This window comes from Phasianus colchicus, chromosome 8, assembly GCF_987193195.1.
Source record: "Phasianus colchicus chromosome 8, bPhaCol1.hap1.1, whole genome shotgun sequence".
NCBI lineage: Eukaryota > Metazoa > Chordata > Aves > Galliformes > Phasianidae > Phasianus > Phasianus colchicus.
Window position 1 is genome coordinate 23,954,023 of NC_143443.1, and position 16,158 is coordinate 23,970,180.

The 16,158-nt window shown below is 44.0% G+C and overlaps 1 protein-coding gene across 3 annotated transcripts in view; it reads left to right on the forward strand.

Annotated features, from left to right (window-relative positions):
* CNNM2 (cyclin and CBS domain divalent metal cation transport mediator 2) overlaps window positions 1-14,673 on the forward strand; it is a 102,697-nt gene extending 88,024 nt beyond the window's left edge. The window contains exons 4-8 of one of the 3 annotated variants that reach the window (XM_031597553.2): window positions 1,170-1,339; window positions 4,463-4,556; window positions 6,950-7,015; window positions 10,147-10,331; window positions 12,180-14,673. In XM_031597553.2, the coding sequence (XP_031453413.1) occupies window positions 1,170-1,339; window positions 4,463-4,556; window positions 6,950-7,015; window positions 10,147-10,331; window positions 12,180-12,389 (725 nt within the window). In that variant the 3' untranslated portion in view covers window positions 12,390-14,673. The other 2 variants (XM_031597554.2, XM_090145436.1) reach the window with 2 other exon arrangements.
* Window positions 14,674-16,158: the final 1,485 nt, after the last annotated feature.

Here is a 16,158-nt window from a genome sequence, read left to right on the forward strand (position 1 = left end):
GCTTTGTTTTGCCTCTGCAACTTAAACGTGTGTGATTGGTTATCGCATCTCAGCTGAGGGGCCGTAATTCCTTAAAAGGCTTGGATTTCTACAGCTCATGTGCATGTGAGCATCTCCTTGGTGAGAGGAAACATTTCTACAGGAAGATATGGATTTAACAGCAAGCAAAGCATTGTTCGCATAGCTGTACAAGACTCAGTGGAGTTCCCTAAGCACCTGCTCAACAGACATAGTCTTATAGTGCTGCGTCTCTGTTTGTTTTGTGGATAAGAGCATTGTGTAGCTTCAAACTAGCAGTGCTTTGAAGTGGCACTGCTAAATGAGATGGAAAGCTACAATTTTGTTTTATTTGCTCTAATCTGAGAATAGTATCTCTAGCAGGTGAGAGGTGCTGGGTCATTAATGGTCCTATCCTGAAATTAGGCATAAGGAATGCTTATCAATTTGCATGTGTAAATCTCGACGTCCCTGGCCTAACTCTCACACAAGGATGAGCTTTTTCACTTCTTGCAGCTGTTGTTGGCAATACTGATGATTGAAGAGCAAGCGGGTAGGGAACGTGTTCTGTTGTGTCAGGTATTAATCCCACATGGTTTGAACTGACTTGCACTGTGCATCACTTTGAGTAACTATTCCCGTGTGAACCATGGCAGCTCAAATTGTGCCTTTGAATTATGTAGAGTATCAATCTAGACTAACTTTCAAGACCCCAAACAGTGATTTTTTTTTAACTTTTTTTATTTTTAAGTGCAATAAATACAGTAACTTCAATACCTTCAGAGGAAGGAAAAATTACATCCAAAGGTTCTGTGTCCCCCAACCGTAAAGCTCTTCCATTTACAACTCTCCAGTGAACCTATTCAACTCTGGCTGCACTCTCACATGGGCAAAACTGCCTTCCTGTGTCTTTTCCCTTTCAGATGAAGACATGGCTTTTGGTGATTGTTGTTTGTTCATTTGTTTTTTAAATACCTCAGTGATGAAAGTTGGGGTGTTCTTGTTCTTTTCCCCTTACAAATTTAACAATCTCAAAAGACAGGAAGCGTGCAATTCCATAATGGATCTCTCTGCATCTGTGTGTCATTTCTAGGCAAATGCTTATTAATGAGTACTGCTAACGTCTTGCTAGGCGTATGAAGTGTAATGCCTAGTTGTATCTTGTGTTATAGAAGTAGAAGCCTTTGGTCCATCCCAGATGTCAGAGAAGATCCTTCTCAGGCTGCTAAAACATCCCAACGTCATCCAGGAGCTGAAATATGATGAGAAGAACAAGAAAGCCCCAGAACACTACCTCTACCAGCGAAACAAGCCTGTTGACTACTTTGTTCTCATTTTACAGGTCAGACATATGATTATGTACTTGATATGTGCAATATTATGCATCTCCTGACGTATCGCTCTTGGTATCTCTTCCACTAGTTGAAGTTTGTCATCTTTCAAGCATGGGACTGGAGCTTTGCTCATGGGAACTGCTTCTGTCTCCTTTATGATCTTGCCATGCTTGAAGAGCTCATTCAGTTGCTTTTAGCCCCAGTTACACCTGCTATATCTGCTGAAAGTCATTTGTGCTTTAGGTGTTACAGTGTGAAAGAACCCTGGTGTGCAGTTGGCATTGCTTGTAGAACAGGGGTACAAAAAGCCTCATGTCGGTAGGAGCTTGGCCAGGATGCTTACACCAGTGGATTTTTCCATTTGCAAAAGGAGGCATGGGGGACTTTGACATTTTGGGAAGAAGGCATTTTGTCTGTGCAATTTTGAAGTCCAAAACCTTTGGTTTTGTGATAAATGCAGGTTTCTTTGGGGCCACTGTGCCGTCTGCTGAACTCCTGCAGCCTCCTCCTGTAGTTCTGTGATACCTTGGGCATGTCACCACCTGAGCTCTCACTCTGCACTAAGATCATTGCCTTTGGATGGGTTTTATGTCGCAGAGGGAGAGGGGGGAGGACTGATTTCTGTTTGTTCACTACAGGGTCACTTCCACTACTCATCATCTCCCAGGGTCCGTTACTTGCCAGGAATGTTGAGTAGCAGGATAGAGCTTGATACAGAAACTTAACTCCCATCTAGCACTGTTTGAGCATTAACAGTCCTTTAAGAGACATTTTGCTGGAAAGGTGCTTATGTTATCTTTGAGGATAACTGAAATGAGTTTTGGTTATACAGACAAGAGCACTTCAGTGAAATTGTGGCAAAGGGCTTGAAATCTTCCTCTCTTTTTTAAAAGAATTTGTTGCTTTTTTTTAAGTGTTTTTTTAACTGCACTTTCTTATGTGCTGAATTATTGCCATCTGAAATATTCCAGAAGCAAGATAATGCTCCTGCATGAGGTAATGCTGCAAAACTGTAGCTGGAAGACATGTGCGATACAAAAGAACAAATGGTTCTTTCTGAGCTATTCTTCAATCAATATGTATTTAGTAAAAACAATGTGCTAAGTCTGTAATGCTTTTGGAAAAGGGAGTCTTGCAGTAGGTTTGTACTATAAAAATAAAAAGTGTTGGTTCTGCAAGGATCAGAGGATCAGTACTCTGCTTTTGTTATTTGAATGATCTGGTCTTGAGCATATTCTCTCACTTGGAGAGATCGAGAGTATCTTCACAGTAAATCATACCAGAACACAAGCAAATGCATATTTTTTGTATTAAATTTGCTGGTTTAATCATTGTAGAGTTAGTGTTTCAGTTGGAAAGCCACCTCTTTGCAACAGTTTTTCTCTTAGCTACTGGGAAGCTTTTCTGTACTGGTTTGCTTTTGTCGTTGTGTTCTTTCAGAATTCCTGTTGGAGCATTAAGCAATGCAAACCCAGAAACCAGAAATGTGTACACTTAAGCAGCAGAACACATCTCAGAGCACACGTGCAGAATCTTTACTGGCTCACCAGCTGCTGTGGCAATGCCAAGCATGTGCAGCCTTCTTGTGGCCACCACTGGGAAGTGCTGTGTGTGCTGGCAGCAGTGTTGGAACTGAAGTTCTGATCTTACTGATAGCTACTACCTTGTTGTTCTTTGAGTGCTAACTCCAGACTGACTGTATGTGAAGATTAAAGCCTGCTTGCGTATGTGTTTTAAAGACCTGGCCTTGGTTGGTGGGTAACTACCCATGATGAATAGAGAGCCCTTTTTATAACCAGTCTTTGCCTGTGTGACCAAAAGTAGCTAATTATTGGTGTTGTGGACTGAAATTGATTTTAAAAGGGACTACATGAAGTGATTGGTTTTGATAGCAGGAAAGTGGGTTTGTGTGCTGAGTACTCTATTCCTGTGAGATAGATGCAATTTTTTTTTTCTGATCTGGAACAGTTAGAAAAACTGACTTGATATGAGGTCATGCTCAGCCTGATTTCTTTCCCATGTTTTTCTACCCAGATACAGTGCTGTAAAATTAAACATGTGTTTAATTAATATAAATTGCTTTTTGTACAGTAAACACATAGAAATAAAAGCTACCTTTTGGACTTGTTTTAAACCTGATTATGTCCATCTGATGATCAGTTCGCTTGGTACATGTAGCATGGGCTGTCTGCTCTTTCCATTGCATTGCAGGTAATTATGTTTTTTGCCTAAAATCTCAGTCTTCATGTAGCTCAGCTTGAAAGCTGCCTGAGATTTGCTTCTTTCTGCAGTTAGGTAATGTAGTTCTCAGTACAGTACCAGTAAGGATGGAGAGGAAAACCAAATCCCACTAAGAAGCGAGTTATTTCTTGCTATTTATATATCAAAATAACTGGGATGTTTACTGCTACATTTGATATGGTAGTTTCTCTTCTAGAATTGTTTGTATGATATCAGTATCTGTTGTTAAACGTTTGGTTCAGACCACATCAGAAATGGGTACATTCTGTGGTAGGGTGGTTGAGCCTGGGAAGCACTGAGGGTTCTTCTAAACAATATCCTGCTCTTTTGCAGAGTCTTAATTTAAGGGTGCTGGAATATGTAAAACTGTCAGAAACCAACAAAATCAAAATAGCCTCAAGACTGCTGCTTCAGGAATAAGGGCCTTCATTCTGTGGGAATCCCATCAGTGAAAACAAATTCCATCTGAGATGTTGTCTTCCATTTCCATTTCCCATATTCATGTTAGAAGGGACTTCTTGACATGAATGTGAGCCATGCCCTCAAATGTGTAGGTTTCTCAAGACCCCAGATGACTGGACGCATTCAAGCCTCTTGTGATATTGGGTGAGGGCAGGCAGTCTGTTAGCCCTCGGTTCGTGTCAGTAGTACCATTCCAGTGACCCTGCAGGGACTTAACTGCCACAGGAACCATAGGACCAGAATTGCTCAGGACAAGTATGCTTTTTCCCCCAGGGTCTATTCCTTTTCAGGCATCTTACAAACAGCAGGGGACCTTGACACTACCTAGCAACATCAGGAAAGATTAGCTGCTAGGGCTGAAGACTGGTCTTGTGCCTCAGGACCTATGGTCCCTTTTAATTGCAGCTCTCTCTCCTTTTGCTTAACAGGGGAAGGTGGAAGTGGAGGCTGGGAAGGAGGGGATGAAGTTTGAAGCTGGTGCTTTTTCCTACTATGGGGTGATGGCCCTCACAGCATCGCCAGGTATGTCCTCTTACCTTCTGCTTCTGGAATGCACTTGTGCACAAGCCTGTCTGCTGGGGTGTGTGTGGGAGGAGAGCATGCAGGGCACCCCCCCCATGCTGTCCTGTGGACTGATGGAAGCAATACCACCCTGCTAGCAGAACCACCCCCTGCCTGGCACAGCAGCCTGGTGGCAGTGCTGGCTCTGACAGCTAAGCAAGCAGCCAGCGGTGGCTGGTGGGCTCCTGCAGCATGCACGTGTTGGCCTTAGCAAGGGAGGTACTGGGCACTGGAGGAGAGCTTTGTGGTTCTTTTCTCATTGTAGCGCAACGTTGAATTAGCAAGAATAAATAATTAGTAGCAGAGGGACATCTAGTGGTGTAATGTATGAACAACCTGCTGGTTTGGATATGGTTTGCTTTACCAATCATTGTTTCTAAAGCCATCCTGAGGGAAATGAGGGCAGTGGAGCAAGGAATATAAAGGTTGCGCCTGTCAGCTTGTGCAGAGATATAGCTAAGAGATCAGCAAAGGAAGAGGCTGAGATGTGAGCATATTCCCAGCACATAAATACTAGCTGCACAGCCCAGCATCTCACAGACACGAGTCGGAGATTTGCCTTACAGTCAACCAGGAGTATGCTCCCTTGCCCCAGTGGGTGGGCACTCACTATAGTGCCTGTATGTGCATTTCATGCCAGCAGCATCACCTTCTAGATCACAAAGGTCTTGGTGTTGGTTGGCATCCACAGCTGGTAGAAGAGCTGGGTGTTAGTTCTGGCAGAGGCCGTGTGCTCAGTTGATCCCTTCAGGGAGGGTTTCTCATGCAGATATCACCTCCTCCTGCATAGAGGCACCTCAGGTTGTTGTTCACTTGGGAGGCGTCTTGTTTTAGTAGTAAGTTAATGGGAACTCTACATCTATGTGTATGTATGTACATGAACACTAGTGAATGGCTTTGGAATGAAATTTATTTTGTAACTTATGAGTATAGCCACACTAAACTGTACAGCCATCAGCAGTTCCTACAAACACAGTCTGAGCTCTGTGTTGCCATTGTGTGAGTCTTGGACTGGCCCTTTGTAAGGAACTCAGAAAAGAGTAATTCTTCCTTAAATATATGCACGTTAATCAATCTTGCTTATACCTTTTGAGGCTTGACAAATTTGGAAGCATGCAGACATAGAGAGGATTTTATCTGTGCAGTAACAGCAGTGTTCATAATGAATCATATGTAATGTGTACAAATGTGTCATACCCTTGCTGTTCCTTCAGTGTTGAAGCTTAGCTTTTGCACTGTGGCCAGACATAGATCTGGATCAGGCATGATCACTTCTGTCCTATCAGACCTACACTTGGAAATGATTTATGGCATCTCTGTTTTGCCAGCATTGTTCAGTTTGAATGTTCTCATGTTTCTGTTTTTCCCGTGTTGCTAATTCCACAACCACACCAGTTGCCCCAAGTCCTGTGAGATCAAATGATCTCCCCTTCCCTGCCTCTGCCCTGGAATCTCTCTCGGATTTGTTGTATCAAACTTAAGCACATACATTATTTTAGATAAAACTTTACCAACCTTGAATTTATTTACCTTCAGCTGGTTATGCCAGTAGCAAACCCTCCTTTTTGCTGTTTTTTTTCCCCAGGTTTTAGAGAAGTTGCAGCACCATGAGATTTCTGTTTGGTTGAGCTTGTAAAAATAAAAGTAATTCTTGTTGCTTTGAGTATATGTGAAAGCCTTTACAAACAAGGGAAAGCTTCTGTCCTTCCCTGTCTCCTGGTGAGATGTCACTTACCTGCTCTCTCCATCTGGAATATGAAGCCAATAACAGGAGTTTAAAGGATGTTTTCAAAAACCCAACAACAAAACAGTAACACTTTCATTAATGACAGCTGGAGACTGATAATTATCACTACCATACCCATTCTGGTAGGGATGAGCTTGGAGAATCACAACCTTGCTTGACATTTTACTGAAAACTTGAACTGCAAAGTGTCTTTTGGTTTTATTTCTATTTTTGTTTTATTCTCATAAGAAACTGCACCCATGAAAGCTTTCTGGCTTCTTTTAAGTCTTTGCCTTCCAGGCTGGAGTGGGCACCACTACTCCTGTAGAACTATTTTAAAAATGAGTGTACCCTGACAGATCATTCTATGCTGGATGACCATTCAAATTAGCAAGTGAAAATTGTTTCACTATAATTCCACAGTCTTGTTCTTTGGTTCATTCCTAAAATTGTTTAATTGTCTTTTTTGATTTGATTTGTTTTGGTTTTTAACCCTTTACTTTTCCACAGTTGATTTGCACTTCTGGTTTTAGTTCTTCAGTGTGTGAACTGGCTCCCTCCCCTGTCGAGTGTGGATAGCTGCCACCCTTCTGGTCGTGATCTCATCCTTTTTCTCTCCCTCTTCTAGTTCCCTTGTCCCTGTCTCGTACCTTTGTTGTCAGCAGAACAGAGTTGTTAGCAGCAGGTTCTCCAGGTAAATCCGCATGCTTCTATTTTCACCATTCTTGTGACTGCCCTGATGCCATAACAAGTCAGCTGCAGTCTGTATTTATCTGACCCCTTTGCTCGTTAGGGAGAAGTCCAGCACAGAATTATGCCTCACAGGTAGGTATCCTGAACTTCTGTTTGTGATAACTGGTAGCGACGTGACAGAGTCGTCCAAATGGGAAGAACTGAAAACATGTTTAAGGAAATGTATTTGTTAATGTGTTGATTTCTCTTATATGAACTGGTGGGAGATTAAAATGGGAGATTTTAAAAGATCTTCTCCCCCAAACTGAGGTTTAAGAACTGAAAAATTTCCTGAAGAAAATGCAATTGGCTGAGGGGAATATGTCCTGCTGAACTGCCTTAAAAGGAGGACTTGTATGAAAGAATTCTTATATTCTCTTATGGGTAAATTCTATGGTTTGAATACTTCTTGGCCGTTTCAAGTGCTCAAAAACTTTGAATTTTCTTTCAATGAGATTAATGCTGTGATAATGTACTGAGTGGGTGGATTTGCAATGGAATGTGCAAGAAGGCTGTGGGAGCTCCTGCGGGGTTTTTGGTTCCCGTTTGCTTAAGACCTTTCCGTGATGAATGACCAAGTTGGTTGACATAGAAATCCCTTTGGAAAGCAGAGACCGAGGAGAGAACAAATTGGGTCAAAATGAGCTCTGAGATGTGGTTAAAAACTTGGGAATTGGGAAAGAACTGAGCTTTGCAGACACTGCATGCACAGAGTAGTTGAGAATGATGGAAACTCATCAGGAAAATATGTAGGAATGGCAGAACCCTAAAACAGTTTGGGCTGATGCAGTGATGTTTCCCTGGACATAAAACGATTGATATCTTTAATGATGTTGAATATAATGATATGATAGGGATATTTAAGAGAAACATCTAACCGTCAGTACATGTCAGACATTTCATAAATTTCCACTATTTGCTTCCTGTATTTTCTCTTCTTTTTTCAGCTTTGAAAATGTATCTCACTGTCAGACCCTAAATTAAGCTCACACACACTCCAAATAAACTATGGGTGGTTGCCCTGCAGGGGATTTTTTCCTGCTCTTTTAAAGTTTCCTGCTGCTAAACTTGAAAGAAGCAGGGAGAAATATAATCTTTCTTTAATTAAAGTACCTGGTGGCTTTCTCTTAAGCTCAGTGGCTTTGATTATCTTTTTTTTTTTTTTAGCTTAGTTCTTTTATTTTGCCAGGTCTTCCTTCTTTTTCTTTTTCTTTTTCTTTTTTTTCTGTTTCTGATCTATAAGTAAGCATACACCTTGCACATACAAGTTGTTTCCAATAAAAATGCCAAGCATATTTTCCTAGCTTTTTCTTTTCCAACAACAACAAAAATAAATTTAAAAAAAATTGAATCGATGATGGAAAATAAAAACGGAAAGAATCTCTCTTGAAAGGAACCAGTATGGTGAGTCTGGTCACTGTGACTGTGTGGTTCCTGTTCTGTTGAACCCAATACCTTTTGGTGGGTCCTTCTAAAAAAGTTCCTCTCGTTGAACCCCACGTTATGAGATCCACAAAGTGCTTGTATCGATGTTTGTCTTGTGGTTTGTGCTCTTCATCTTCAGTACGTAATGGTGAGGAGAACCTGGGTAGGAAAGATCTGTGCAGGTATGTGCTGGGCACTGCTCAGCAACCACAGACCTGTGTGCTGTGCCTTCTGCCATCTGCTCTTCTTGTACCCCCCCTTCTTTAGTAACTTTTCCCTTCTCATCTTGTGCGTGATCCCAAAAGCAATGTCCTCGCTCTCAGATTTTCAGTAGTCATGGCACTTTGTTCTGTCTTTTTGTCCTTTTCTTTTCCTAAGTGTGCTTTGTCACGTAACTGCCTGTCCTTCCTCCTTTCTATCAGTAATATACCACGAGGCACCTGGGCACAGCCCACTGTGGTTTTTGAGATGGTGGCTGGGTATGGAGGGAAATCACGTGGGGCTCTGAGTGCTTCCCTCTGAGCCTCTCCTCCGTGTTACCATAGGGACCTGCAGAAAATTTGCCAAGTTGTCACTACCTGTATTTTTCCATTGCCTTTTCTTAAATTGAAGGAAAGAAGACATCAGAGGTTTTCAAGTGGAAAATAATGAAAAAACAACAACTACAAAAGACAACTCAGGGTGGTTCTGCCATGCATCTAGAAGTGTCTGAAGGGCTCAGTTTAGGAAAGGCTAGAGGTAGAGATATAGAGCAAGCTGCATCTTTCTGTCAAGAAGAGATGTTTACAGTGATACAGTGGCAGAGGTGCGGTTGAATTTGAGTTAGCTTTTTTTTTTTTTTTTAATACCATTCTGTAGGTCAAAAAACTGATAAAAGTGAAAAACTTACAATACTGTTGCTGAAATGCTGAAAGAGGCTTTGTATCTTAAGGTGATTGAAAAGTAATCTTTCAGCTGAGAATGGGGACCACATGGGGAGTGGTACAGGTGGTGCCAATTAGTGCTTAGGCTGAAGGGGTAAAATTTAGCTGCAGTAATTCACCAGTCCCAAAGAGTTCTATTGCTGTGCACGGTACAAGCACACAAGGAGAAGCCTATCTGCAGAAGGGCTTGAGATCTCTTTTAGGATGTATTTCTGCATGTCCCCTGTCATCTGGGTCCCTGTGTAGGTGGAAGCTGAGGATGCAAAATGCCTGTGTCCAGTCATACTCCTAAGGGATAGCTGGGAGATTTTCAAGTGAAAGCCTGCAGTGTGTATGAAAAGTCTGATACGGAGTTACAACAATACATGGTTAAGAAAAAAAATCTATTAAGCATGGTCAGACTACAAAGAGCTCCTGTAAGGAAGCTGAGGGAAGTTGCCTTTCTCTGATGGCCACCACTCATCAGCGGAAGCACTGTGAGCAGGCGTGTGCAGGGCATGTCCATTGTAGCACAGACAGAACCAGGTTTCTTTGAATCATACTCACTGATGTCTACCACCAGCTCTGGATTCAAAATGTGCTCTTTTTCTGGACCATTTTATTTAGCTGCATGTCAGTTATGAGTAGACTAAGTATTTGCCGATCTTCTGTTTCACACTGCAATTTCTTGTGGCCCTTTGAAACTGGCGACTTTAAATATTTTCTCCTTGATGTAAGAAGCTTCTTGCTCTTGCCTGTTTCCCAGCTGAAAACAAGTCTCCACCTCGACCCTGCGGCTTGAATCACTCAGACTCTTTAAACCGAAGTGATCGCATCGACGCAGTGACACCAACGTTAGGGAGCAGCAACAACCAGCTGAATGCATCCTTCCTGCAAGTGTACGTTCCTGACTACTCAGTGAAAGCACTCACAGACATTCAGTTTGTCAAGGTAGGAAAAAAGCTGGGCAGGTGGGCTGGAGAGTCTGGGGAGGGAGTTTCCTCTGGGTTGCTCTGTAGCCCTCTAAGCAAATAGGATTATGGAGACAGCATTTCTAAAATCGTTTTAAATTACTTTTTCTCAGTGTCTGGTGTCTTCAGTGTTCTTCTCAGTAAGGCCTGTAAGTAGATTGGTCATACAAGTTTTTGGATATCAGGTCTCAAGGAGAGAGATTATAGGAAATATCTTCTCTGTTTTAGTCCTGAAAGACATGTCCTTGTGAGGCCTTGAGCTATCTGAAATGGAGACCTTACATTAGCTGACAGCACCCTTTTCTAAAGGATGAAACATTTTGTGTCAGTTGCAGTTTTCATCCACTCTTGATTTTTATTTCAGTTCGAGGTTCTTGCTCTTGCTTTTGAACTTATCCTTCTGCCTGGAGTTGTCTTGGACATTTTTCTTAACTTCACATGTTAGACTTATGTCTCATACTACCAGTGGGTTGCTGCGTGGATACAGCTCTGTCCCCCAGCGTGGTGCATCCCACGCTGAAATGTGTGCGAGTCCTGTGGGATGAGAAAGAGCCAGTGCTGGCAGCAATTCCAGCCCAGCTGGGAGTCCAGGGAAGCTGACATCTCATGGTCAGAAGCTGACCTTGTTCCTTTTCTTAACTAAATGCACTTTCACGTTTTCTTTGTATAAAACTCAGACTGCTCATGTACTCAACTTCTGTCAAAGTTAATCCAGTATTGAAATTAGGAAATAGAACAGAAATACTGGAATGCTAAATCAATTGTTTCACATCTACAGGTAGCCAGATCTTAAGAAGAGAGTACTGACTTTTGTTTAGAACTTGACAAATTGAAATGTACTGGTCAGTGGTTCAGGGCTTCACAGTTTAGGTCAGTAAATAATTATTTCTAAGCAAGTGATTTTCACTACAAAGCAGCTGCTCATCTCGTGTTGGTTTGTATGAAGTCCTTCCAACTCTCACCGTGTTCATACTGAGTCTAAAGAATACTACATTGCCTGGTTTCTCTGCAGTCAGACTTGCAGACCTCTTTTTGTATCACCCTGCTTTATGCATAGGACAGAATACTCATAATATATGTTTTCAGTGTGTCACATGGTCATTTATTCAAGTAATGCCTTGTAATTCAAGTAATCACTTGTAATTCAAGTAATGCCACAGCCAGGGCTGTGACCTGCTTGCACACGCTTGGATTTTGCTGTTGGAGGTGTGACATGTCCTTCTGACACTCTCCGTTTCCAGTCTCTCTTGTGTTGAAGCAAAAACTTCAGGCTTTCCAAAAGTCTTGCTCAGCTTCTTTCATCTGCTGAGATAATCCACTGCTGTTGTAGCACAAGGGTCTGCATGTACATCGTGCTGCCTGACCTCAGGAGCTTATGGGATGGCTCCTGCCTTGTTTGCTATCCTAGACAAGAGCACTAATGCTCGTGCCCTCTGGCTCTTTGAGGACTCATAAAGCCCTTCCAGAGCTCACTGAAGCTGGGAAAAAGACTTCACTGAACTTTAGGTCCTAAAAATGTGCACGGTTAGAAGGAAGTTGAAGTCTGATTTTAAAATCATTGCACAGGAGTAAATCCATGCCTGTGGGCAGCACGGTGATCACTCAGCCCTGTGCTTCCACCCTGCCTGTGGAAGCGTCGCCGTGCAGCTGGGGTGCTCTGCTCCTGCAAAGCACAGGGATGTCTGTAGAAGTGGAGTCGATGCTGGGTGAACAGGAGTTGAGTGTGATCATCTGGAAAGGGAGGGTTCTTCGTTTTCCTGGGGTGTCCTGTGAGAGACGCACAAGCATGACTGGCTCTTTTTGTTCCTTCCTTCTGTGCTCGGAGCAGATCTCAAGACAGCAGTACCAAAATGCCCTGATGGCATCTCGGATGGACAAAACACCTCAGTCCTCGGACAGTGAAAACACTAAAATCGAACTGACTCTTACGGAGCTGCATGACGGTTTGCCGGACGAGACAGCAAACCTGCTGAACGAACAGAACTGTGTGACTCACAACAAGCCCAACCACAGTATGCACAGTGAAGGAGCCATCTAAGAGCTGACTCCCCACAACCCACCCATCCCATCTCCTCAGCAGGACCAGCCCTCGCTCCTTCCTGCCTCCTCCCCGAGTGTGACACCGTTAGTACGTGCTTGCAACACTGTGCTGCATCCAGTGTTCTGAGACCAAAGACTTTTGCGTCCGTTGTGGGAGCAAGAAGAGGAAGAAACAGGAAGAAAGGAGCAAAGAGCAAGACAGAGAGACTAAAGCCCCAAGTGTACTTTGGGAATGGTGAGCCACCCTTGAGAACAATGATAATACTTCTTGCAAAGTAGAATCATGTTTATTTTTTATCTGTATTTTTGATCCTTGTTGGGTTTTTCCTCCTCAGACACATATGGAGAAGTTTAAAAACTGCTCCGGTTATTTTTTCAAGAGAGATCATGTTTTTGAAGAGTATTTTGCAGAGTTTTAAATTGTTTCTGTCCCTCCCCAACCTCAACTAGGCTCTGTTGTGGTTTTGTGAGTTGGCTCCAATGTCCTTAGGCCTCTTTTCACCTCTCTCTGTTCCTTTTTGTTGCCATGTCAAAGAAGTTAGTAACTGGTACTTGTATGTATTTGTGTCCTAAGAATGAGTGAGTGAGCTTCAAGGAACCTCTGGTTTTAGCCACCTGGAGGGGCACGGGATGAGTATTATTACATTCTTCCAGTTAAGTTTCAGGGAAGGAGTGGTTATTTTAATATTTAAAGATCTCTCAAATTTCAGAAGGTTTATCTGTAAAACAGGCAAACGCGTTGTTACACTCTACAGTTTTGTGACCTCCAAAAACTTTGTGTATGTTGAAGATGATTCTGGGGAGAAGGACTTCAATAGCAAAGCTGTGGTCTCGTGAGATGAAAGCCAGGTGTAATTTTCGATACCAAAGTCACTGGGTGGTTTTCTGTTGACACTCCTGACAACTGCTTGGTGAAGTAATGTGTGCACCCAAAACCAACAAACTTTTAAGCACCCACGTGCTGCAGTGCTCTGTACACCGTTACCTTGGCCAGGACAGATTGCAGTGTTTGTTAGTAACGGAGTACAGCAGTCCTTTTCCTTCCCTTAAATCTCTAGTGTTAACACAAAAGATGCTGCTACAGTTATGCCCAAAGTACATCCTCCAGGTGACAGAAAACCTCTGCCAGTGCAAGGACAGCTCTGCTGAGGAGTTGGGAGCATCCTGTCCTCTCCAGGAACTGATGAAAACTTTCCAGACGTGAGTGTATTGCACTTCAGGGATTCAGAGAGGTTCATTCCTAGGCTGTTCCCAGCCATATTCCTTCCATTGAGTGGTTTCGGTGCATTTCCTTCTCTCTGGCCCCTCTTAACAGCCATTTTAGGGATGACCATGGTAGCAGAGCAGAGAGCCTCCTGCCCAGGTGCCACCATTGTGGGGCAGCAGGTGCCAGGTCCTCCACCCCAAAGCCTGAATGCAGCCTTGGTGCAGTGAGGGGCACCTGTGGCAGTTGTGCATTGCATGTTCCCCGGTCCAGTGAATGGAGTTAAAGTCCTCAAATGAAACAAAAACAAAAACGTTCCCCCCTCCTTATCCTCTCCCCTTCCAGTGCTGTCTCAAACAGAATGTGAATGTTGTCCTCAGTATTAACGCAAGCAGAGATCAGTAAACAAGGTATTGTGATTTCTCTGTTCCAAGACCCGTGGCCCCTGATTATGTAGCATCTCCTTTCCTTTCTTTACACCCCGATAGTCTCCCCTGACCCCCAGGGAAGCCCCAAATGCAGCTGCCAGAGCTCCGTGCCTGCCTGGGTTAGGGGGGCACCCACCTTCAGTGCCTGCGGTCTGCCTTGGTAAATGTTGGCTGGAAAAGGCACAACAGTGCTGCAGTAACTCCCTGCAGGAAACTGGGTGTGCAGCTCTGGAGCAGGCTTGGGGACACAAAGCAGGGCCCCGAGGCTTAACTCCTTTATCAGCTTTGCATTAGCATGTTCTGGGTCCTGTCTAAAAGCCACCACTCCGAGGCGCCCCACACTGCACCAAGAGTTGCCAGTGTTGCAACTTTCTCCCAAAGCAAATGTTGAGATGTGACGGTGTTTGCCTTGGCACGGTGAGCCCCTCGCTGTGCTGCTGTTTCTGTAAGTGTTGCTGAATGTAAAGGTCTGTTGGATGTGACCGACACGGTAGTGAACTTGAGATGCAGTATCTGTTTTGTAACACCTGCCAAAGGAGGGGAGGCTCAAGTGGAGGCTGCCCATTGGATATGACTTCTGCTTCTTATGGCAGGTTCTGGATTTGTTTTGAGTGTCTGTTTCCATTAAAAAAAAAAAAAAAAAGCCAAAATTTCCAACCAAAGCCTTGTGATCCCAAAGCAAATACCTCCTGCTTCTGCCTATGCTGCACTGTTCACAAATTTCCAGGCCTTTTTTTTTTTTTTTGCATGACTTTTTCATCATATATAGAGATCTGATAATGGAAAGTGAAATAATTTCCAGAAAAATAGTTGACTGTAGATGTGTTTCATATGGAAAATATGTACCTGACCCGGAGGGGTTGGGAGCTGCTACTTCAAATTAGCTTGAAGCGCAAGGCATGGTCCTCTCAGCGGAAGGGAAGGAATCCTTTCTCCCTGTTCTCAGGGAATTTGCAGTCTTACTGTTTCACAAAGGCAAGGGGTTCCCAGCCCTGTGCTAGGAGCCAGCACAAGCAGAGGAGCCCTGTTCATCTCAGATCACTCTGAAGCTCGGCTCTTTCCACCGGGATGGAAATGCTGTGGCTCTGTGCAGTGCCAGCACGGGGTCTGGTTATCCTGGCTCACTGCTGGCTTCTTTGTTCAGGTGGGCTCAGATGCCATAACCTGTGCCATGTGTGTGCATGGTGGAGCGTGGGTCAGCGCGGTGGCATGGGGCACTGGTGGTGGCTTTGGGAATCGTTGGGCTTGACCTCAGACCTTGGCAAGGCTTTGGCTTGCAGAAAGGATACTGCATCTTCCTGTGTCAGCTCTGCTGCCACTGAGCTCACTGTGTCTGTTGTGGGGCGGGTGGCAGCCTGGGGGCCGGGAGGGCATCTCGCCATGGTTTCTACTGTCGATACAATTTTGCACAAAGAGTTCTTTGAAGTGACATTTTAAACACTAATATCTTAAATGCACAACTGTGAATTATAACTTTTACACTCCTGTTGGTTGAATTTCCTTTAAAGAAATGAACCTGAATCTGTTGTAACTATGATTTTTTTTTTTTTTAATTCTGTGTATTGCCAAATCTTTGTAAAGAGTGAAGGAATGTTCTTGCTTTCCAATGAGAATCTTTCTCCAAACGAGACTGGCTCTGGTGACGTGGAGATCATACGAAGCACGTGGCTGAGCACAGAGGGGCTCGGGTGGGTGCAGCGAGACACCTCTGCAGCTCATGGAGCACTCTGGTTTGTCCCCTCGCTCAGACCCCAGTTTGTCTGTTGTCCCCAGGGCTCAGGACAAGGTTTCCCAGGGCTGAGAGCACGGGGGTTGGGTGCTGTGCTCGGAGGCTGGCGGCAGGGCAGGCCGTGCCTAGTGATGCCACCAGCAGCACCTGTCCTCCCCACGCTTCCCTCCCTTGCTTCAGCCGTATCCCAGCTGTGTTCCTGCTGCCCCTCGTGCTCCTTGTGCCCTGACACGCACGCATGGTGCTGCTCTGGGCTGACAGACCCTGCCTGGGGCTGAGACCTGCGGGCCTTGTGCTGGGCCACTCCTTCAGCGTTGTGCTCCCACAGTCTGTCCCCCCCCCTCTTCTACACTTATTCCCCTTTTCTCACCGCAGGGTTGTTATCATTTTTTATTCTTCTTTTCTT